Source organism: Poromitra crassiceps (assembly GCF_964638095.1).
Source record: "Poromitra crassiceps genome assembly, chromosome: 1".
Taxonomy (NCBI): domain Eukaryota; kingdom Metazoa; phylum Chordata; class Actinopteri; order Beryciformes; family Melamphaidae; genus Poromitra; species Poromitra crassiceps.
Window position 1 is genome coordinate 89793107 of NC_139623.1, and position 25681 is coordinate 89818787.

At 46.3% G+C, this 25681-nt stretch overlaps 1 protein-coding gene across 1 annotated transcript in view; it reads right to left on the minus strand.

The window, feature by feature from the left end:
- rspo3 (R-spondin 3) overlaps window positions 1-25681 on the minus strand; it is a 48834-nt gene that overhangs the window by 11278 nt on the left and 11875 nt on the right. Inside the window, exons 2-5 of the mRNA XM_083641307.1 lie at window positions 20949-21143; window positions 19759-19902; window positions 10288-10434; window positions 9125-9310 (exon numbers count right to left, since the gene is read on the minus strand). Coding sequence (XP_083497433.1) covers window positions 9125-9310; window positions 10288-10434; window positions 19759-19902; window positions 20949-21143 — 672 coding nt within the window. The remainder of the gene's footprint in view (window positions 1-9124; window positions 9311-10287; window positions 10435-19758; window positions 19903-20948; window positions 21144-25681) is intronic.

Consider the following 25681-nt stretch of genomic DNA (forward strand, 5'->3'; position numbering starts at 1 on the left):
GTGAACAGTAGATGTGTGTGTGTTGGGGTGGGGGGGGGGCTACAGAGATAGAGAGGTGAACAGTAGGTCGATCGGAGGACAAATTAGCCAGCATTAAGTTGAAAGAGGCTTCGGCGGATGAGGACGTGTGTGTAAACATTCCCAATCTCTAGGCACGGATAACAGAGGAGCAGAGCCAAGCTTTCCTTCACTAAGAGCCCCAATCTGTCGGCTGATTTCCTGGAGTTTCTTTTAACCATTCGGAGGCAATATCGCTCATTTAACACATTGATTAATGGATATGAACTGGAAGCTGTGATATTGAGATGCAATTTTAAAGTGAATATCTTGAAGGGGTTGAGTATTTGAACTCCTTGGAGAATTAGTGAGGCAGCTGTCAGGGTACATAGAACTGGAGGCAATGAGGACTATGGCTTGAAGCTACCACTGTATATATGGGATGGTGCAGGCAAATCCACAACGGCAAGTCGGCAGCTCATATGAGATGGAGGGAGGCCCTTGGTGGGACAAACATCATCTTTAGCCTCCAAATGCTGATCTGTTATTTAGACGTTTGCTTAAATGCAACAAAATGGATCTGAAATGTATAGTTAGCAAGCCAGGTGCATTTCCTCATTTGTTTGATGCCATCCCGCTTCATCACTATTCAAAATGGTGGGGAGCACATGGAGTCTGGATTGGAGATGGAATCCAGGTAGAGGCGAAGGAGATAGTGGAAGGTTAGAAGGTCAAATGTTGGCATGCTGTATTATGTTTCTGCAAACCACGGATACCTATCGATGTTTGTGAACCAAAAATATGTTGCATATCAACATTTCAACAAGTCCTCCAATCTAAATTCGAAAATGTTGCAAATTATGCAATTAAAAGAGACTGGCTTATGGTTATGCAAGAAACAAAAATTGTTTAAGGTTAGAGTTATCATTTGGGTTAGGGTTAAATAAATATAGTAAGACAATTTTTAAATGTGACTTACGGGTGAAATAGACTAAACGCTGGGGATCGAACACCGGTCTCTGATGTTGAAGGCAAACACTTATGCCCATCTGCCACAACCCGACCACAACTCCCAGGCTGCTATTTTAATAGCAGCCTGTGGTTATTTACACGACTGCTCGAGGTCAAGGCTATACGTTACGTATATCTACAAATGCTGGACTAATGCCATTGTCAAGCTGTCGCCGTGCATCGGACCTAACAACAATGGCGACCGGAATAGGCGCTGCTATCGAGGCTGTTTGAAATCGATTAAAAGTTTGAAATCCGAACAGCACTCTGCTTTGAAGATGTTCATTCAAAGGGGAGATGTGTTTTTACCATTTTCCCCACTGGATTATATTCAGGAGGTTGTTGGTCTCTCGTGATTGGTTAGGGAAAATCAAATTCCCCTGGGGGGTTTCCCTTATGGAAATGGGTTAGAGTGGAGGCAATGTCAGACTGAAGAAGGAAAGGCTAAGTCAGGCTAAGCAGGAGGAGGATGGAGAAAGAGGAGGAAAGGATGGCGAGAGGATGAGGATGTATCCGTGTCTTGAGGGCTGCTGGGGATTAGAGCAGGTCAGAGCGCTGACCCCCAAGCTAACATTAGCATGTGCAGAGCAGGTCAGAGCGCTGACCCCCAAGCTAACGTTAGCATGTGCAGAGCAGGTCGGAGCGCTGACCCCCAAGCTAACGTTAGCGTGTGCAGAGCAGGTCGGAGCGCTGACCCCCAAGCTAACGTTAGCATGTGCAGAGCAGGTCGGAGCGCTGACCCCCAAGCTAACGTTAGCGTGTGCAGAGCAGGTCGGATCGCTGACCCCCAAGCTAACGTTAGCATGTGCAGAGCAGGTCAGAGCGCTGACCCCCAAGCTAACATTAGCGTGTGCAGAGCAGGTCGGAGCGCTGACCCCCAAGCTAACGTTAGCGTGTGCAGAGCAGGTCAGAGCGCTGACCCCCAAGCTAACGTTAGCGTGTGCAGAGCAGGTCGGAGCACTGACCCCCAAGCTAACGTTAGCGTGTGCAGAGCAGGTTGGAGCGCTGACCCCCAAGCTAACGTTAGCGTGTGCAGAGCAGGTCGGAGCGCTGACCCCCAAGCTAACGTTCGCGTGTGCAGAGCAGGTCGGAGCGCTGACCCCCAAGCTAACGTTAGCGTGTGCAGAGCAGGTCAGAGCGCTGACCCCCAAGCTAACGTTAGCGTGTGCAGAGCAGGTTGGAGCGCTGACCCCCAAGCTAACATTAGCGTGTGCAGAGCAGGTTGGAGCGCTGACCCCCAAGCTAACATTAGCGTGTGCAGAGCAGGTCGGATCGCTGACCCCCAAGCTAACGTTAGCTTGTGCAGAGCAGGTCGGAGCGCTGACCCCCAAGCTAACATTAGCGTGTGCAGAGCAGGTCGGAGCGCTGACCCCCAAGCTAACGTTAGCGTGTGCAGAGCAGGTCAGAGCGCTGACCCCCAAGCTAACGTTAGCGTGTGCAGAGCAGGTCGGAGCGCTGACCCCCAAGCTAACGTTAGCGTGTGCAGAGCAGGTTGGAGCGCTGACCCCCAAGCTAACGTTAGCGTGTGCAGAGCAGGTCGGAGCGCTGACCCCCAAGCTAACGTTCGCGTGTGCAGAGCAGGTCAGAGCGCTGACCCCCAAGCTAACGTTAGCGTGTGCAGAGCAGGTCAGAGCGCTGACCCCCAAGCTAACGTTAGCGTGTGCAGAGCAGGTTGGAGCGCTGACCCCCAAGCTAACGTTAGAGTGTGCAGAGCAGGTCAGAGCGCTGACCCCCAAGCTAACATTAGCGTGTGCAGAGCAGGTTGGAGCGCTGACCCCCAAGCTAACATTAGAGTGTGCAGAGCAGGTCGGAGCGCTGACCCCCAAGCTAACGTTAGCGTGTGCAGAGCAGGTCAGAGCGCTGACCCCCAAGCTAACGTTAGCGTGTGCAGAGCAGGTTGGAGCGCTGACCCCCAAGATAACGTTAGCATGTGGCAGGGGAGATAATTAGCTCTCGTTTTGCTGGGGATGCCCCTGCACAGACCTGGGACAGCTGGGTAATCACACACAGGGGCAAGGTCGTAACGAGGGCCTGTGCTATAGGCCTGTGTGTGAAGCCCAGCTTTCTTTCTTTCTTTCTTTCTTTCTTTCTTTCTTTCTTTCTTTCTTTCTTTCTTTCTCCTCTCTCTCTACCCCCCCCTCCCCCCTCTCTCTCTCCACCAGGCTCAGGCTGGATCAACAGAGCGGTCTCGACTGGGACCCGACTGGGTGCGCCAACGGGGAGCTTAAATGGGATGTGTGGGGTGGGGGGGCATGTTTTCTTTGGTGTTTTAGGGAGTGTGTGTGTGTGTGTGTGTTGGGATGTGGTTGGGAGATTGGATCAGGAGTGAGATACAGAGAGAGAGACAATAGGGTGACAGAGGCCACATTTCACAGTCTGCATTACAAATCAGGTTGACCCAGTTGACTCTCTTCACAAATTACCACCTAGAGTGGCGGACATGTAGTTATTTTCATGAGACACGCTTGTGTGTGTGCGTGCGTGAGTGTGTGTGTGCGTGTGTGTGTGTGTGTGTGTGTGTGTGTGTGTGTACGTGTGTCATAGGTGTGCAAGTGTGAATTTGTGAGAGAAATGCACAGGGTGTAAATGTATGGATGTAGCTACAGCAGAGGGGAACCGTCAGGGCCTTCTAGGTATTCAGTGAAGGCCCAAGAAGAAATAGAAAATATTCCCCCCCCCCCCTAATAAATTATTTGTATTTGTTATTTATTAGTTTTTATTCACTGAACAACAGTAATAATGTCCCTAAATTGTTATGATCTTGGACTCACTTTGTTTCAGCAAATATGGGGTTAAAATAGGACCAGCCTCCACCGGCAAATGGTAGTTGATTGACAGCAAGCCAGCAACCCTTCGCGAAGACCCGACTCTAGTCATGACATGGGGACGACAATTTTGATGACAGGTGTTTTAACCAATCAGAATTCCATTGAGTTGTGGGGTTAGCCAATCACAATTAGTTGAGTTGTGGGTGGGATATTTATCAGGCATTCGCGAATACAAACCAACCAGGAGACGAGACGAAGCACAAGGAGGGAGGAGTTTATGATGTAGTTGTGATGAAGTAGGAAATGGACGCGTGCAGCGGTCATTTTCAAAGGATTTCTGGAGCTGTCAAGCTGCAAAAATATAATATTTTCACCATTTCCAGGCTAGCAACTGGGAACTTTACGCTTCGTTTACATGCAGTTCGGCACGAGATGCTCTATATTACTGCTGTGTGCTCGGGGGGCTTGCTTGTTGCTTTTCGGGAGGATGGGTTTAGTCATCAAGTGAACGTCATTGGTAAGTTAAACATTTTTTTTATTGCTGTCGGTGTGTGGGCAGGGGGAGGCACCCGCGGGTTTTTGAGTTGAGTTCGTTGTGCTTTCTGTGTATTGAGCTAATTGTTAAAACTGTGGTTGTGTAACTGTCAGTAACACAGTAACAGTGTTACTGTGTTACTGACAGTCTGTCACTGTCATGGATGTCACTGTCAGTGACAGTGACATCCATTTGTTTATGCAATGTCATTCTCATAGCTGAGAGGAGTAGTGGAGTAATTATTGTGTGTAACGATACAGCGACCTAAAGAACCTGGCTGTGGAAGACAACTCATACTAGTACGCCCTCACCAATGCGTAAAGACGCACAGAGACCTCAGACTTGCACGTACAGTAGGCTATATACATATATTGTGTGTGTGTGTGTGTGTGTGTGTGTGTGTGTTGGGGGAGGGGGGTTACGGCATAGAAGGCCTGGTTCTGATAGGCACGGTTCGCCACTGAGCTACCGTGATGTCAGCCATTGGTTTCTGCACTCTAAATGATAAAAATGCACCCACCATACAGTTGTGATGAACAGAGACCAAAACCGTTTTTTTTTAACCAGGTTGTAAACATGTTTATTTCTGCTGTAAGGTCGGGCATTTTAACATGGGGGTGAATAAGGAATGACTCGCTTTTGCAGGCAGCCTCAAGTGGCCATTTGAGGAACTGCAGTATTTGGTACTTCCCTGTTGGCTTCATTTTTCAGAACCGAGGGTTGGAGCTTGGTGTGTGTGTGTGTGCGTGCGTGCGTGCGTGCGTGTGTGTACTGGCAGCTGTGGGGATAAACCAATACTGATCCCCTGGTCGCCGCGTGCCTCCCGGGGGAGGATGTTGATGTTGAGCTGGCTGTTTCTGCTCCAGAGTTGACTGCTTTTCTGCTGCATCACACACACACACACACACACACACACACACACACACACACACACACACTGTTTGCTCTGTAAGCGTGAGGCCCTAGGGGGTTGGATCTCAGTCTCCTAGCCTGTCTGCGATCTGTCATTTAACACTACAGAGCATGGGCTAAAAAACAACCGACCACAGACTGCCTCTCTCTCTCACACACACACACACACACACACACACACACACACACACACACACACACACACACACACACACACGCATGCACATGCGCACACACACACACACACACACACACATGTGCACACACACGCGCGCGCGCGCGCGCGCACACACACACGCACGCACACACACACACACACACACACACACACACACACACACACACAGCTGTAGCACAAAGCCGTAAATCGTAAATACTCCATGGCATTGATTTTTATATGGAGACGAGCCCTCCTCTCTGCCCGTCTGAAAGCGTTTTTCGCTCAATTCATTAGCAATGATCACGCCATGCCGTGTTTACGAGAAGCAGAGAAAGTGGTTCACTGCTTAGAAAATCCCTAAAAAAGGTCTCATGAGAAAACACCCAACAACCCATTGCAACATGACACATGTGTGTTCCCCCCACTGATCCACTCTAACCACCAATGGCAATCCTCTGAGTAAACAGTCATAGTCCCTAATGGAAGAACCACCAGCACTGATTGTACAAGCTGAAGTCATAGTCCCTAATGGAAGAATCACCAGCACTGATTACAAGCTGAAGTCCCTAACGGAAGAACTACCAGCACTGATTGTACAAGCTGAAGTTCCTAATGGAAGAATCACCAGCACTGATTACAAGCTGAAGTCCCTAATGGAAGAATCACCAGCACTGATTACAAGCTGAAGTCCCTAACGGAAGAACCACCAGCACTGATTGTACAAGCTGAAGTCCCTAATGGAAGAATCACCAGCACTGATTACAAGCTGAAGTCCCTAACGGAAGAACTACCAGCACTGATTGTACAAGCTGAAGTCATAGTCCCTAATGGAAGAATCACCAGCACTGATTACAAGCTGAAGTCCCTAATGGAAGAATCACCAGCACTGATTACAAGCTGAAGTCCCTAACGGAAGAACCACCAGCACTGATTGTACAAGCTGAAGTCCCTAATGGAAGAATCACCAGCACTGATTACAAGCTGAAGTCCCTAACGGAAGAACCACCAGCACTGATTGTACAAGCTGAAGTCCCTAACGGAAGAACCACCAGCACTGATTACAAGCTGAAGTCCCTAATGGAAGAACCACCAGCACTGATTGTACAAGCTGAGGCAGCAAAGTCTGGAATTCATAGAGAGCTCAAATCCTGTTTTACAACAGGCAATGGACAATGTGTAACCATTTGTGTGTGTGTGTGTGTGTGTGTGTGTGTGTGTGTGCATAGACGGATTATGACTTCACGGGCCCCTGGGCCTGCCCCCCTCACGGGCCCCCCCTCACAGCGCAAAAAAAAAAAAAAAAATTTGCCCCGATTTTTTTTATCCAGAATGCAACTCGGGCAAGTTATCAGATATCTGCACTGATTGCAAAGGATGGACACGCTTTTTCATGTGGTGACTTTGTGAAACAGTGTCTGAATGTGGCTGCGGATATATACTGTGTTCACTCCTGAGATTGCATCCCTGCAAATTGTCATGGCAAATTGTTTACAAAAGATGGACAATAAAGCTGCTTTTCAAAGTACCTTGAGGATTTTTCAAGTTGTGAATTAAGTCAAATTTCTCTCTTGATTACAAAGGTGGAAAATACAACTGTTTTTAACTGGGTGTTTACTGATTAAATGTTTAAGCTCCCCACAAATGCAGATGTTTTTTTTTTAAATATATAACCAATTGCAAATTATTACAATTACCAAACAGATAAAAAGTAGATTATTATATTGAAATGTTATTTTAGATTTAGAATGTTAATTTTCTATAAAACACAATACATTTGAATGTAATTCCACAACGTTTATTTTTGGCCCTCGGCCCTCCACCCAGATTGAGTTTTGGCCCTTCATGGGAAAGAATTTGGGCACCCCTGAGCTAGAGTCTCTTAGCAGGCCGCCTGCGAAGTGAGCTCAGGGGCCCATAAGCTAGAGTCTCAGCTGCGAAGTGAGCTCAGGGGGCCCATAAGCTAGAGTCTCAGCTGCGAAGTGAGCTCAGGGGCCCCATCAGTTAGAGTCTCTTCGCAGGCCGCCTGTGGTGGCCTGCGAAGAGACTCTAGCTCATGGGCCCCCTGAGCTCTCGGGCCCCTGGGCCTGGGCCTGGTAGGCCCGTTCAGTAATACAGCCCTGTGTGTGTGTGTGTGTGTGTGTGTGTGTGTGTGTGTGTGTGTGTGTGTGTGTGTGTGTGTGTGTGTGTGTGTGTGTGTGTGCCTGGTTGGGATTAATCTTTTTCTTGTTTCTTTTGCATTATAGAATACAGTACAGTACAGACAACACATTCTCACTCCCAACCCATTCAAAATTAGGTTCAGTCAGGACCACTTCATAAGTGGCCACAACCTCTCCCTTTCAACCACAGTCACCAACCTGGGCGTAAAAATGGACCCTCAACTTCAACTCGAGACACACATAAAACACCTCTGCAAGACATCATTTTTTCACCTCAGGAACATCGCCAAACTCCACCCAACTCTCACCATGCCCGATGCTGAAAAACTGGTCCATGCCTTTGTCTCCTCCAGGCTGGATTACTGTAATGCACTTCTCATCGGGATCCCTAGCAAAAGCCTGCAAAGGCTCCAATATATACAAAACAGTGCTGCTAGGATCTTGATGAGAGTGCGAAAGTTTGACCACATCACCCCTGTCCTCCGTTCTCTCCACTGGCTTCCCATCACCTCCAGAACCGAATACAAGATTTCCCTTCTGACTCACCAGTGCATCCACGGCAATGCCCCCCCATACCTCAAAGAACTTCTCACCCTCAAACCCTCTACCCGATCACTCCGCTCATCCAACTCCAACCTCCTGGAGCAACCCAAGACAAACCTGCGCACCATGGGTGACCGGGCTTTCTGCTCCACCACCCCACGTTTGTGGAATGCTCTCCCTGACCATCTGAGAGCCCCACAATCTATTGACGCTTTTAAAACTGGACTCAAGACTCACCTTTTTAGCAAAGCTTTTCCTTAAAACTGTAACTTTTAATGTTCTTTTAATGTTCTTTTAATCTTTATTATCTTATTTTCCCTTTTAATTTTTATTCTTTTAGTAATTTTTATTCTTTTTACTACTGTAGCACTTTGAGATTTTACCCAAAATGAAAAGTGCAAGACAAGTTCAATTTATTATTATTATTATTATAAGGGGGGTGGAGTGGAGTTTTTGACCACCGTCTCGGCCCGGTAGCAAGTTGCGCGGCTACCGGCTTGTGGGTCGTACCGGTAGCATGTCGTGGGAGCCTGCACAGCTTGACTCGCCGGTTAGGAAAGTCAATTAATTTGGTTGAGTTTAGGCAAGTAAAACAACTTGGTTGGGGTTAAGGTTATGGTTTGCGTCTGGGTTAAAAACGGTTAGAATGGTGTTAAAAACGGGACACGTCCGGGCTCGAACAAGCTCTCTCGTGATGAGAATGTTGGAGGTGGGGAACGCTAACAGCCCCACCGCTCCCACCCCTTCTCCCTAGGGTGACTTTGAGCTTTAACATCAAACTGTCGTTATGTTCAAGACCGGTCGCCTCACCTGCAACATCGATGTCTGACCAAACAGGGCACACTCGTCACGTGACTAGCCATCGCCTCGCCCACCCGTTTGACTTCTGACAGGGAGGGTGCTACTGTACCTTTCTCATCGGAAAGTGACGGCGAGGGTTCCTGAGCGAACGTCAGTATTTGACGGGTTGGGAGTGAGAAGGGGTGGCAGGATCTGACACATAGATGGGACACACAACCATCCACTGGTGCATTTTTACCTGGACACCTCCTCCTCTTCACCAGGCACTCTTTGATCTCGGAGATGTCGGGGCAGGGTGTGCCGAAGGGCGACGGGTAGCGGAGGACCTGCCGCGTCCGGGTCTCCTGGCCCCGCTTGAAGCCACAAGTCCTCCCCGAGCGAGAGCAGGGGCTCCACTCGCTCCACTCACCCACCTCACAGTGCACTGCAGGGGGTGGGAATGTCACCGATCGTCAGTTTCATGTCAACATGATGCCCAGTTTTTTATTCGACTTGATTCTATTCTGCGCTACGTAGACAAACAGCAGTCAGTAATTGGAGTGATTTAAAGAGCCTGACAAAGGTTCTATGTGTGAGCAAAATTAGAGCCATAAATAAACTGCTAGATGACGTCTTCAATAACAACAGCACAATTGTTGGAACAGGAGAAAGGCCATGAAGTCATGCTTTTCAGTTTCAGCTCTCGGGCTTTGAAAGACGGCATTGTATTCTGTGTTTTTCCTTCAAGTCCTATTCTGTTTATGTAAATAATAAAATCTGTCAATATTTCCATTAAAAGTCTGCATGTTAAAGACACATTTAAATACTTTCTTAACCAAGTTTGTTCAGATTTTTCCTTATTTTCTCCCCAATTGTACTTGGCCAATTCCTCCTGCTGTCCCGGTCGTGGCTCCATCCCCTCTGCTGATCTAGGGAGAGTTGTAGACTAGCTGCTTACTCTGATACATGTGCATTTGCCAGCCGCTTCTTTTCACCTGACAGCGAGGAGTTTCACCAGCAGGACGTAGCATGTGGGAGGATCACGCTATTCCCCACAGTTCCACTCCCCCCTAACAGGCAGCCCGACCTAGGAGGCACTAGCAGCGACACATACCCTTAATCCGGCTTCCCACCTGCAGACACGTCCAATCGTGCCGACCAAGCCGGAGGTAACATGGGGGCTCGAACCTGCGACCCTCATGTTGGTAGGCGGGGAATCTGCCACTGCACTACCCTGGACGCCCAGCAGAGAGCGTTTCAAGGACATTTTCACTTCTGTCGCAGGAACTGCATGAGCCTGAGCTCTATGGTAACGTAACATCTCTATCTTTTGCGGCACCCGCACACACCCGCACACACATACACACACGCACACACATACACACACACACACACACACACACACACACACACAGGGCTGACCTTGTGGGGTACACTCCATGAGGTTGTCGTTGGGCTCGTAGTCTTCGGGGCAGACATGGTGGCACCGCCCCATCAGCTGGTACAGGCCCGGCCGGCACCGCGTGCACGTCTCGCTGTTCATACACGACTCACACTCTGCAGGGCACTCTGCACACACACGTCACACACACAGACACACACACACACGTCACACACACACACAGACGTCAGTCATCACAACACTATAATCACACACGACTCACACTCTGCAGGGCACTCTGCACACACACGTCACACACACACACGTCACACACACGTCACACACACACACACGTCAGTCATCACAACACTATAATCACACACGACTCACACTCTGCAGGGCACTCTGCACACACACGTCACACACACACACACACACACACACACACACACATCACACACACGTCACACACACACACGTCAGTCATCACAACACTATAATCACACACGACTCACACTCTGCAGGGCACTCTGCACACACACACACACACACGTCACACACACACACGTCAGTCATCACAACACTAATCACACACGACTCACACTCTGCAGGGCACTCTGCACACACACGTCACCCACACACACGTCAGTCATCACAACACTATAATCACACACGACTCACACTGTGCAGGGCACTCTGCACACACACGTCACACACACACACGTCAGTCATCACAACACTATAATCACACACGACTCACACTCTGCAGGGCACTCTGCACACACACGTCACACACACACACGTCAGTCATCACAACACTATAATCACACACGACTCACACTTTGCAGGGCACTCTGCACACACACGTCACACACACACACACGTCAGTCATCACAATACTATAATCACACACGACTCACACTTTGCAGGGCACTCTGCACACACACGTCACACACACACACGTCAGTCATCACAATACTATAATCACACACGACTCACACTCTGCAGGGCACTCTGCACACACACACGTCAGTCATCACAACACTATCATCACACACGACTCACACTCTGCAGGGCACTCTGCACACACACACGTCAGTCATCACAACACTATAATCACACACGACTCACACTGTGCAGGGCACTCTGCACACACACGTCAGTCATCACAACACTATAATCACACACGACTCACACTCTGCAGGGCACTCTGCACACACACGTGTCAGTCATCACAACTCTATAATCACCATAGACATATATATAAGATGGACGAAGCTATCCCATTCAATTTATTCTTCCTGGCGGAGTTCAAATGTTGGCCGTCACCATCTTGATTTTTCGTCAGCAGAGTGGAGGGAATGGGTTGAGTGCTTCCGCACCTCACGAGATGGGAGTTTCTCAGAGCCGCAGCTCTGCCTGCTATTGGTCAATGATCGACAAGCTGCGTGATCACTGGACAGGCGATCTGTCAATCACCCCCTTTTCTATCATATATTTTACTCCAAACGGGCGAGTTATATAAAAAATTACCCCCCCTTACAGTTGGTGAGGTGAAAAAGGTGAAATTAGCTATATCGACCAAAACCGTGTTTTGCCCCTCACTGGACAGATGTTTAATCCTGTTACAAAGTCGGGAATTTTAACATGGGGGGGAATGCCTACTGCCCCCGACGCCTAGTGGCCATTTGAGGAACTACAGCTTTTCAATTAAATTCCGCATCATCAGAGGGAAGGGGTTGGGCTTGCCCACTGATAATCACACACGACTCACACTCTGCAGGGCACTCTGCACACACACGACACACGTTGTGATGTCAGTCATCACAACTTCACAGCTCTCCCAGCAAGCACGGACGGACCCGGACGAATCGAGAGAGCCCAATCGGGGCCAGCTCAAGTCATATCATGACGGGTCAGATCTGGCCCAAGTATCACTATCCAACTAATTTCACTCACCACTGAAATATCCATGAGGATAACTAAATGGTTGCAATCAATCACGTATTTCTCAGCCTGGGCTATTTTTTATCCAAAATCCGAGTGATCAGCACGTGTGGACATCTGCTGATTAACAAACTGTTTATTCGTGGAGGTGGGACTACGAGGAGATGAATTGCGGGGGAATCCTGCAATTGTCTCACTTGCATATCGTGTTGCCAGATTGTTTTGAAAGAGAGAAAATACACTGCGAGGCGTAAATATTTGAGTTGGGAGTTGCATGCTGTAGCATGTGTTTCGGGGTTCTGCTTGCTACAGATTGTAAACTGTTACACTGTGATGTGCGATCCACAAAAGTTCGGTAAAGTTGGAAATATATTGATAGATTTGCACTTCCCGGATCAATAGCTCATAAACGAAGCGTGTACTGCACACACGACGCCTCCCCATCTTAGTAAGGTAGACAACGAGCTACAACCTCATTTTCACCTAAATGAGCGATCCTCCGAGCTGGACAAATAACATTGGTCTGGTGACACTTGTAAATTTTGACTGAGGGGACCCTCAATGATTCTTCCAGATTCAGTTTTGAATTAAATTAGCTATCGTTTTTAATAAAACTGTCCCGACTCCATGGATGTTATACCGGTATAAAAATAACAAGGGTTCCATGTTTTGAAACAGTAGGCTATATTACTCCAACCTACAGCAGAATATTTCAGCGAACAGTTAGCGTAGCGGTACAATAGCCGGCCTGTGAATTGTAGATCCCGAGTTCAAATCCCACACGGGGTGGTATTATATTTTTTGAAAATGTAGCATAAAATTGTTAATCTGGACATAATTATAGCTTTATGTATAAAGTTGCTGAATATACACTGTGTACATAGCAGAATAACTGAACATGCCCATTCATGGTAACAGTCATATTTCGACGTCAGCTTGACGTTCCCGCGTAGACGTCTAAATCATCCCCAAATCACCATGTCATCTGGCCTAGTCCTGAACGTCACTGGAACACGTCATCACAACGTTATCATGACGTAATTTTGCTTGCTGGGCTATAATCAGTAGAGATGTACACAGGGCTCCCACGCCTTCACATCCAATTCAATTACTTGTCAAGGACTTTCCAGGCCCAATTCCCTCAAATTCAAGGACTCAACATGGCTGAGTTTGAGACACGGATGAAGGTTCATTACTGATATAACACACTTTTTATAATGAGAAGTAGAACTCGAACAAACAAAAACAGAGAAGCTTGAATGTGTGTCAACTGTGGTATGTTAAACCTATATATATATATATATATATATATATATTGTAACGTATCGGCGACACGCCAAAGAACGGAGAGTTGCAGTTGGTACAGGTTCTTTATTCACAGGCTTCTTTAGCTCCTAGCAGCTAGCTTCACAGAGCTAGCTCTACACACAACACCCGGTCTCGCTCACTCCATAGCTTGACTGACATCCGGCACCCCGGCCGCTGGTCATATATACCCCGTTTCCCCCAGGAGCACACCCACACACATTAGTTCCTAGCTACCGTTGAGACACTTATGTTGCACATCACATTACAGGTAATACTTGGATTACCCGACACGTTACATACTCCTCACCCAACATTTGTTAACGCCCACGTTAACACCCACAACCCACACATATCCCCCTGTACCAAAACACACCACCCCACAACATTTTGTATTCCCCCAATTTCCCACATAGTCTCTTATCTTTTTTAGCGCACTTCTTAATTTTCATTCCACCACCACTATTTGCATTTCTTTTAATTTCTTCCCTCTTTTCCCATTCCTTTAAATTCAGTTACTTCCCATTAGCACCCTTTTCCCCAACATTTTCACTTATCACAAGCCCCAACATTTACATTCCCTCTTTTCTCTTTACACTCATCTTCAATTTAACTCAAACCCATCACATTGACATCATTCTTTTTTCCATTACCTTCATTTAAACCTTTTTTTCTTATTCACATTATCCCACTTCACTTCAACCACTATTTCCATCCCCCCTTTTAAAGCTTATGTCCCACCTAAAGCATGCTAGTCCCGCTCAACCCCCAGTGGGGTTAGTCCACTGCAGTGTAACTCTTTTCGGTCCCCCCTTTGTGCCCCACAGACCTCACACTCCCTGCAGTATCTCCGCACGTCCTCCTTTTGTTTGCCCCAATAGAAATGTCCACGGATGAGGCTGAGTGTCTCTTCGGGCCCACGATCACCGTATGGGCCCTTGTGCATCCACTTCAGTGCCAATTCTCGCAGGCAACCGGGTACCACCCACTGGGTCCCGCTTTTCCCGTGCCCCTTTCTCTCTAAAACCCCAGCTCCACCCAGTTGCAGGTCCGAAAACATGTTCCACAATCCTTTCGTGGCACCGGAAAACATGTGAATCTCCTCCACAGGGGGCCGGCGTCCGGCCGCCACCCACGCATACACCGGACCGATATCCGCATCCTCCATCTGTCTGCGTCTCCGCTCATGCCCGTCGACCTCCCAGATGGCCCTGTCTTCGTCTGTCTGCTCCACCTCTTGCACTCGCTCGTCCTCCCGTCCCGCTCCCCCAGGGGGCGGCGTGTTGAGGACAGCAGGGCGGACACCATCGGCGTCGATCTCCACCTCGACTTTCTGCAGCGCAGCCGTGGGGGCTGTGCAGCGGCTTGGCTGGGCCGGCTCCTCCAGCGTTGACCCCTCTCGCTCCCCCGGGGACACGAGCGCCGCTCCCCCGACTGTAACAGCTCTGCAGATGATGTCGCTCACCTCCCTCTGGCTGTTCAAAACGATTCCCATTATCCTGATGGTCTCGTCGCTGATGGCGATCTCCCCCACCACTGGCTGGCATGCAGAGCAGCTAGCCTGGGCCGGCTCAACAGTCACTCTCCTGCCCAGAACAATCGGCTCTGTACTGCTCCGCTGCTCCGCCGCTTGTTGCTCAGGCTGCTCCACTGCTTGTTGCTCGGGCTGCTCCCCCGGCTGTGTGTCTCTTCCAGCGTTCACACTCTTAGTGCAGTCTCTAGCTAAATGTTCAGGCGACTGGCAAGCCCAACAAAGCCTCACCTGTCTCTCCTCTCTCGCTGTCCTCCAATCCCCGACAGCTTCTTGACATTCTCTGGCTAAATGTCCGATCGCGCCGCATGCCCAGCAGGCTCCCTGCTGTCCATGTCGTTGTCCCGCATACCCGGTCCGTCTCCCGGGTCCGCCTCGGCACCACCTCGCCACATGGCCCGGTTCTCCACAGCTCCAACACAGTCTATTTTGTGGTTCCTCCAGCCGTTCTCCACACTGCGCTCCTTCTGCGCTCATCAAATCCACCCGCTGCATGACTTCTCGCAGCGTCCGCATCACCTCTACTGCCCAGGCAGGAGTTTCTTCCACCAGCCGTCTGACTTCTTTCAACACACGGGCTTCCATGCCCGCCAGCATCGAGCTGATCTCTGTCGTCAGCCCCTCTTTTCTCCCGTTCGCCGACAGGCTTTCTTCTAGGCGCACCATCACACGTGGCGCTCGTAGCAGCTAGCTCACACAGCTAGCTCACTACTGCTAGGTCGCTCGAGCCTTTGATCTCCAACTTTTCTCCGCTGTTCCTCCTCACTCTCTCCCCTCTCGACCGAATCAGAGGCGCTACCGCTTTACTGTCTGACACCAATGTAACGTATCGGCGACACGCCAAAGAACGGAGAGTTGCAGTTGGTACAGGTTCTTTATTCACAGGCTTCTTTAGCTCCTAGCAGCTAGCTTCACAGAGCTAGCTCTACACACAACACCCGGTCTCGCTCACTCCATAGCTTGACTGACATCCGGCACCCCGGCCGCTGGTCATATATACCCCGTTTCCCCCAGGAGCACACCCACACACATTAGTTCCTAGCTACCGTTGAGACACTTATGTTGCACATCACATTACAGGTAATACTTGGATTACCCGACACGTTACAATATATATATATATATATATACGTATTTCCCCAAATAGTAGCCCGGCAGCAAATTGCGGCCGGGAACCTAATAGCCGCCGGGGGTCTGACCCCATTTTGCGTATTAAACGCCGGTCCGAGTAAACGCCTGGGCCATTATTTGCATTATCTTAAGGTAACCCCGAAATTACTACGTTGCTGACAGCACTTGAAGGCAACACAAGTGTTGCGCAATACATGAAACAGCATGGAGAAACATGTGAAAGAAAACGCTAATCGAGGGAGCTCAACTTACGTTACCAAAAGCAATGCAGGGAAATTGATGGCATGGAAGCATTTCCACGATGTTTGGATTATGTAAAGAGTTCTGTTGACAACGGCTACCGCGGTCTTCACTTGAACTGAAGTCCCAGATGAGTTCAAGAGATAGGGGCTATTGGAAATAGACTCGTCAATGGTAAGACTGAAATTGTGTTATATTTATACGGATTACGTGCGTAATGATTGTGTGTGACTATGTTTAATCAGCACCCGCCGTGGTGTGTGTAGTGTTTTTGCAAGTTGTTGTAGTGTTGTGTTTGGGATGTGGCTATGTTCAGGCTGGTCATAGCCTATTTGCTGGTGTTGATAGAATTGCGTCGGTCAACGTCATCTTATTTGCAAGTGCATTGTTGCAGTGCCAAATGCCCCATTTAGTGTTACCATGGCATCTATTATTCGGTTGCGAGAGAAGTAGAAGACACGTGTGTGTGTGTGTGTGTGTGTGTGTGTGTGTGTGTGTGTGTGTGTGTGTGGGCTACACGGTAGGTAGCCCCGGCTGATTGCTGATTTTTGGTATCCTCCAAGGTGTGTGGGCTGACGGTGGCAGTTGATGGGAGTGAGGACCAGCTCATTGATTGCTTCAAGGAGGGACAGCCATGCCAGGCAGGGAGAGAGCAGCTCATGAGGGCCAGAGAGCAGGCTGCGATGGCTGAGGAAGAGGATGAGACCTTTGCACTAAAAAACATGCTGGACAGGAACTGTCACCGAATAATGGCCTGGTGCAGGTCGGTGCAAAAATAAATAAACGCCTGCAGCAAATAGCCGCCTGGTTCTTTTAAACGCCTGGGGTCCAAATCGATTTTGCGTATTAAACGCCCGGGCTACTATTTGGGGAAATACGGTATATATACAGTATATATATGTGTGTGTGTGTGTGTGTGTGTGTGTGTGTGTGTGTGTGTGTGTGTGTGTGTGTGTGTATATATATATACACATATATATATATACATAGTATATATATATATATATATATATATGGTATATATCAGAGGAGGTTTTTCCAGTGAGGCATAGGAGGATGGTCCTCCTCTATTAGATTGGGGATTTTATATAAAAAAAAATATTATCATTTTTTATTTTTATATTTTTCATTTTTCATATTTTTTTTTTATAATAAAATATCAATCAAATGTGTTTTTTCTTATGTGCAGACGCTCATTTTTTCATTCATTATATTCTTATATGCTTAAAATGCTTCAACAACAGTGACCTGAACTGATGGAAAGGAGAGCTCCATGCAGAAGAGTCACTCTGGCCCTGGTCCCAGCGTGGAGTAGGCAGATAAAAAAACATTCGCCCTGTGGGCGTTTATTTATTTGGTAATTTATCTAATGAAAAAATATGATTGCTTGAAAAACACTTGCAATTCACAGAGAACACGTGAGAGTGATGTGTTTTCCAACCAATCAGATTGAGCTGGAAGGGAGCACGCCCTTAGGCTGGTGAAACCAGGTGAAATCTAATTGGTTGTTGGTTGGATAGATTGGTGACATTGATTGACATTGTATTGTCCACTGGTCTCTCACGCTGAATCAAGTAGGAAGTGAAATCCACTGCCTGTGATGACCATGATGAAATGGAGGAAATGAAGACATGACAGGCTAATAGATAGATTTACAGACAGTAGCACCTATATTTTCTCTTTTCCTATGTTTTATATTATCAAGCAGTAAGTTAGCTCACAAGCCAGACAGTCGTTGCATTGTATTACGCGGAGTTTAGAGAGGGCAGCGTGGTACACCTCACGGAGGCTCAGAAGCAAACACTGGGATAATTTAACCTCATCGGCTGCACTCGCACCGGCTACAGACAGCATGGATATTCAAGTAAGTCAATTAAGTTCGAGTTATCCGGGTCTTCTACTAAATTCGGCGTCCACCAAGCAGTGCTACTTTTTTGTATTATATTGTTTTATGCTGAATAGCCCGCCATTTGGCGATCTTAAACTCGCACATTTTTTAACTGAATTTGGCAGCGCGGAACCAAACATGGAACGAAACATGCAATTTGCATGTTTCGTTATGCGTTTCGTTCCATGTTTTGTTCCGCGCTGCCAAATTCAATGGAATGAAACGAAACTTGTAGCCTATGTTGGACGTAGTGAAGTGTTTTTGATTGATTTGTTCATCCATCAAACCTTTTACTGACAGACTAACTGTAGCCTAAATATCTTACTTTATTTTGAGGTGCATTACATTGCTCAGCCAGAAATTATTCCCACTTCAACTCTCTTTCTCCTGGGTGCGCCTAACGTTAAAATGCACCAGATGACAATCCATCTTATTTGTCCTCAATCTGCATTGAAAATGTGTAAAAATTCACCTTCTTGCAACAGTTGTAGCCTAAGCTAGTGGTTTTCAAAGTGGGGTCCCCAGCAAAAAGGGGGGATTAATCTATGTTCACTATAATTCCATCCATAAGTAACACAATCACAGAATGTATGACTATTTTGGTCATGGGTTTCATATAATGTCTGTGATAAAACATCTAAAAGCAAAACTCTTATCAGATGGGGGACCCTGGAACAAAATCTTATCTATATGGGGGTGCGTGGTGTAATTTGTGTGATTGAATTAAACTGAAATTAAGTTTGATGTTGCCTGCTGTAACAGTGTGGATCTATAAAGCGGTCTGTAGCCTAATAATTTCTATTGATCTTGTTTCCTTGAAGGAGACTGGTGCTGCTATTGAGATTACATTAGGGTATAGGAGTGACATATTTGGGACCCGTTTCTGGCCTACCTTGATGAGGTTAGGGGCGGTGGGTGACTTGCTCAGCTGGTTTGTCTTGGCCCCTTGTATAACCCATATGCTTTTATAAGCATGTAAGCACCCTTATATGGGTGGTAGCACCATATTATAATTGTCAATCAATAGTATGCTTTGCTTTGTTTTCCAGCTGTGTCTGAGCTTTTGTTTTGTTTGTATGTTGTTAAAATCTGTCTTCAAAATGCAAAAGAGAAAAAAAAAAGGTCCAAAAAAAATTCGGCGGCGACCTCCCTATTGCCAAGCTCACCAGCCACCACTGGTATATATATGTATGTGTGTGTGTGTGTGTGTGTGTGTGTGTGTATATATATATATATATATATATATATATATATACACATACTTATATAGGCTACATATAGTAAAGAAAATAAAGAGTAAAGAAACCAGAATATATTCATATTTTAGAAGCTGGAATCAGAGAATTTTGCCTTTTTTTTCATAAAGAAAATTGGCTACTCAAAACAATCGATTATCAAAATAGTTGTTGATGAATTCTTTGACTAATGGATGAATGTTTGTCGCTCAGAAGCGTGAACACGTGTACTCACTGGGAACACACTCCCTCTGTGCGTCGCTGTGGACCAGCCCCTCGGGGCAGCTCTCCTGGCACTTGCCCAGGTGGAGGTAGAAGCCCGCTCGGCAGCGCGTGCAGAAGTTCTTGTTGAAGCAGGAGTCGCACTCCGGCCTGCACTCTGACAGAGACACACAGACCCACCGTCCGCGTTTATTTAACCGCACAAGTTACTGTGTGTGTACTGCATGTTAAATATACAGGGTGTGAGTGTGTGGGTGTGTCATTGGGATACAGGAATATAGGCTACTGTATGAATGCCTTTTATACGGTGCTGATATATCGTTTAAAGTAGAGCATCACTTGATATAGTTTAGCATCACCAAAAGGCAACATACTTGTGTTTTGTTTGCATTTTATAAAATGTGTATGGATAAGGAAGCAATTCTATACTGTGATCGATTTAACAAGCTAGCAAATTTCTCAGTTACATGAGTATATGATATTTCACAAGCAGGTCCTGCAACTGTTTATGGACAGAGCAGCCAACTAGCTGACTTGCACTTATGTTTATAAGTAGATACTGTGTGTTGTCATGTGAGATACCAAGACATGGTAAGATGCTGTGTGTTGTCATGTGAGATACCAAGACATGGTGAGATGCTGTGTGTTGTCATGTGAGATACCAAGACATGGTAAGATGCTGTGTGTTGTCATGTGATACCAAGACATGGTGAGATACTGTGTGTTGTCATGTGGGATACCAAGACATGGTGAGATGCTGTGTGTTGTCATGTGAGATACCAAGACATGGTGAGATGCTGTGTGTTGTCATGTGATACCAAGACATGGTAAGATGCTGTGTGTTGTCATGTGAGATACCAAGACATGGTGAGATACTGTGTGTTGTCATGTGAGATACCAAGACATGGTAAGATGCTGTGTGTTGTCATGTGAGATACCAAGACATGGTGAGATGCTGTGTGTTGTCATGTGATACCAAGACATGGTGAGATGCTGTGTGTTGTCATGTGAGATACCAAGACATGGTGAGATACTGTGTGTTGTCATGTGAGATAGCAAGGACAATTCAGTTCATCACTACAGGAAAGACGTGCAACAAATACCAGGTGTATACAGTGCAAGTGATATTATTCTGTTACAAATTATGGTTAAGGGACAATTAAGCAAGTAATGATTTCATTCTTATCATTATAGGCTACTTACTTGTGCAGGTGTTTCTGTCTGGGGAGCGCGTGCCATAAAAGCCCGGGGGGCAGGAGGTCATACACACCCCGATCTGCTTCATCCCAATCCTCTCCAAGTGCATGAAGAAGCGCGGCTTGCAGGACAGGCAGCCATTGTAGTCAGAGCAGGTGAGACAGCCACCCTGCTGGCACCCTGAGCTCACCCCAGAGATCTCTGAGGGAAAACCAAGTTTACATTTAAAACATGGTACAATAGGAACCCCTTTACACAACCAGTAACTTTGATTTTAGTCTAACAGGCAGCACAGTTTATTACGGTAAAACATGTCTATATACCCCCCAAAATGCAGTCGTAAGATATCTACTTTGGGTCCACAGAAACTGGGTGGTGAAATGTGTGAGCTAAATGAGTTCAGCTTGAGATTCAACCTCAAGTTGAGGTTTACTCGATACATTTCAATTTCATGTCAAAATAAAAAAGAATAAAGATCAGGGTTATACTTAATTTGGAAAAGTCCAATGCTGACTTACTATCAATTGACAACAATGTGTCAAGTAGCTTATAGATATTCAGTGACTGGGTTAGGGCTAATCTAGTCTCACGTGGTCAGACCCGTCTTACATCAGCATGCTTCCGACGACGGAGGGTGTGAATCACAATTGAGCATTTCCTGATTTTGTCTGATTTGAAGTCCGGCTCTCTGCGTGCATTGGTGCATCATTCAAAATATACCACCCAGAGTTGTGTCACGCCGTCTGTGGTTGGTCAATTCATTTGTCTGTCTGTCAGGCATTTTGTTTTGGTCTTAGAGGGCGGTCCTTAACCGCTTTTCAAGCGTTATCTATCTACGGCTGGCTACTGTGAGACTAGGGTTAATCTTGGTGTTATGGTTTGGGTTACATAATCTGCAGATAAGTAGCAAATAGACAATTGACACGAATTGTTTAACATCTACTTTTTGTAACGTGATAGTTGAGTATCAAGATTGGACTATCCAAATGAAACCCAAATTGTTTCAGTAAACCTAACCACAGAGAAATATTTGGAAAAACACTGATGATTTTATGGATAGTTGGAACTAGTCTCTTTTTGTAATTTCTCTCTCTCGTTCTTGCTCTTTCCTACCACACCACCTATCCGTTCATCAAAGCTTCAGAGTAGAGGATGTGCAGGTATGACTTTCAATTGAGAACAGCAAAAATATAAATTTTCTGGCATTTGTGGTACCTGTAACGTTAGTTGTACTCCAATGTGTTGGTTGGGAGGTCATGTTTTCGCCGGTTTGTTTGTCTCTGTCTGTCTGTCAGCAGGATATCTCAAAAGCTTATGAATGAATTTGCACGCAACTTGGTATAAAAGCAGGTCATGGGCCAACTTAGAAGTGATTAACTTTCCACGCGCACTGTCCAAAAGAGGGCGTGGCAATGGGTGTGTCCAATCACAAAAAGGCACCTAACTTCCAAAGGGATTCACATAAGCTTGGTCATGGGCCAAGGACAAACTGATGACCTCTCCACGCCCACTAGCCAAAAGGGGCGGGGTATGGGCATGGCCTAGTCTCAACGCCAGACCCATGAGAGTTCTTACACTGATACACTACGTTACTGCATGCTGCAGATCTCTCTCTGGGTCTGAGACACTTTCCCTCAGCCGGCTGGTTATGGGAGGGAACCGTTCACTTGGCCAGTGATATGCCAGTGGTCGATTCAGTCCTCCCCAATCAGTAACGACTTTGCGATCAGACGACACGGGAGGCGCAACCCATTTTTCGAACCGCTCTCTCATCGGTGCTACGACCTGTCACTCATTCAATTTCAACCCGCCTTCAAAAACCAGCAGTGGCTGTGAAGTGGCACAGACTCACTTAGTAGTATGCGGAGTGCAGCGATTCAACGTAATATTTGAGGCTGGGGAGAGACTAGGGCATGGCCAAACACAAAAAGGTGCCTAACTCCAAACGGATTCACATAACACCACAACATTTAGTAGAAAGTTTGGCGGTATATGCACTCTACCGAGTGCTCGAATTGATTTTGAAATGCCTTTTCAGACAAGGTTCCCTAGTTTTACTCAATATTATGTAACACACTTCAAACACTTCAAATTAAATGACAAATGGTCACATGCATTTGCAAATGAGCTGTTTCGTAGATCATACTGTAGTATGTGTCAGTTCAATAATATTTGTTCCAATTTGATGTGGTGAGGTAAGAAATGTAAGAAGCCTAAGGGAAATATTATATTTTCTAAGAATTCAAGATGGGTGAAAATCCATCATACTTTGATGGGCCAAATAACTTTGTCTAGCAAGTTCAACTGTACCAAGGTTTTAGTTGCATGGCTCTATCTTGGACAGTTGTGAAGATTCATACATGCATGACAAATGACAGACACAATACATGTACATCTCTGAAATAACCATCACAAAGAAAACTCAATATAACTCAATTGGGTGAGTAAGACTGTGTCTAATATCTTGGGGAAAACTGTTGTGACTTTTTTGAAAAATGAATCAAACAACTCCTGTCTGTCAAGCTGCCATGACAGCTCTCATGGAATAAATATTATTCCCATCTGAAAGCTTCCAGAAAACAAAACTGAGCCAAGTAGCGCACTCTTTCTCTAGTTTGTAAAAAAGTGCTATTTCTTTGGTATTTTAGGTGAGAAAGTTAAGATATACACTTTTGTGAGTTTGGCTTTGATTCTCCTAACAACATACTCCTATATTATACAGTACAACCAATATCAGTTAGCCAGTCTATCAGACTATGAGGAAAAACTATAACAAAAACGTTTCAAATATTCAAACTTCTGGAGGGGCGTTTGATTTATAATTCCATACAGTTGAGCATTTTCAAAAATGCCCACATCTCTTTTCCAATACAGAATGAAGCAGGGCGGCCGGGAAGGGGTGGTGCTGCAGGTGCTGCACCCTCTGCTGTTTTGTATTGGAATTGCAGTCTCAATGAAAATAAATATATGATTAAAATGTGTTTTATATGTTTTATACTGCGATATTTAGGGTTTATGAGCAAAGGAAAGAGGGTGGACATGTTATTTTTGATGTTTGGTTTATAATAATAAGATAATAAAATATAATAATAAGCTCAGTGTTTCTGGCTGTGTTGCTGTCTGTTGTAGTGTAGTCTCTTAAAACAGATCTGTCTCATCTACATCCGGCGAATGCAGCTAAACAGTCTGTACGTTACACCCCCAGAACATGCACAAGGAAGTTGGGAAAAAAACCTTCAGACTGGAAGGAAGTTCGACGGAATCCGACCAATCACGACACGTGTGTCCACGAAAAATATGTTCCCCCCGGAAACTTAAACCGATGCAGGTTGCTAATGCTAGCAGTGCTTTAGATATACAGAATTACCATGGAAGCTACGCTGACGAGTCAAAAATATCTTGTCTAATTTCCATTTCTGCTCAGCAACAATCAAGCTAGCATTCGGCTATGTTTTGTTTACCACTCGGAACGATTGTGCAGAAGCCCCGAGTTCCGCGAATGCGGCATATTGGATTCTGATTGGACTAATGAGCGGAAGACCCGCCTTTCTGCTTCCCATTCCGGTTGGTGCATGCTTCTCCCCCACGTATTACAGATGGTATGGCGGAAGCATTTCAAAACTTCGGAAGCCAACTCGTCTGTTTTAAGAGACTAGTTGTAGTGTAAAACGACCTAAAGGGAGAGAAGGTGGTGACATGAAAGTGAGTGAGAAAAGGAGAAAATACTATACACAACAGTATAATCCTAATGTTAATTTAAAATTAGATATTCCTCTAAATATGGCTAAAAATATCCAAACGTCCAAATAACATCCAAATCTTCTTCCTTGTAGCACCCCCTGCTTAAAATGACTTCCAGCGGCCCTGGAAGCACCACATGTTTTCCCTAACATTTGATAAATATTGAAGCGCTATTTACCTACTGTTGGTCTGAGGCAAGGAAAAGTATAGACTTTTTTCCAAGGGACAAGGCAAAGGGTAACTGGACTGTATCACGCGAAGGGCAATCGTTTCACATGCTCCCAAGCACGTGAGTAATGTGTGCGGCAGAGGCTGCAATGAAATACCCACAGAATTAATATGTTATAATGCACAATGATTTACAATAAGGGATAAATCACCTACAGCGATTGATATCCTATGGCAATTTACTCTGTTTTTACAACCCTGTTTGTGTACATGTACCGCTGTGTTTAGTTTATGTTGATATATGATGTTTTACAGTAGTGTTTTCATCCCCCATTATCCGCTAATTTGTGGGATGACTCCCCAGACTTTGTCAGATGAAAGCCCTGGTTGGAGCCTGTAATCATTTTAATGCTACAGAACTGTTAGATATGTTTAGAAATGTCTCCCATGTTGCAGCAAGAATATCTGAATGTAATAGTGTAGCCTAACCCTCGTATTGTGTTCCTGTTGATGAAGCCCCTGCTTTACCTTGTCTTCCCGGGTCAAATTGACCCGAGCACAACAGAAGGGTAAGATGATGATTGTATTCTATATCATACTGTACTGAAGCAGATGACATCACCCTCATAGGGCTAATCTCTAATGGTTATGACCTGGTGCAGTCAAAACAACCTGGAGCTTAATGCCTAAAAGACAGTGGAGATCATTGTGGACTACATGAAGAACGCAGCCCCACCTTCCCCCATCACCCTGGGTGACTCCCCAGCCAACACTGTGGAGTCCTTTCACTTCCATGGGCTCAACATCAAAGCTCTCACCAAGAAGGCACA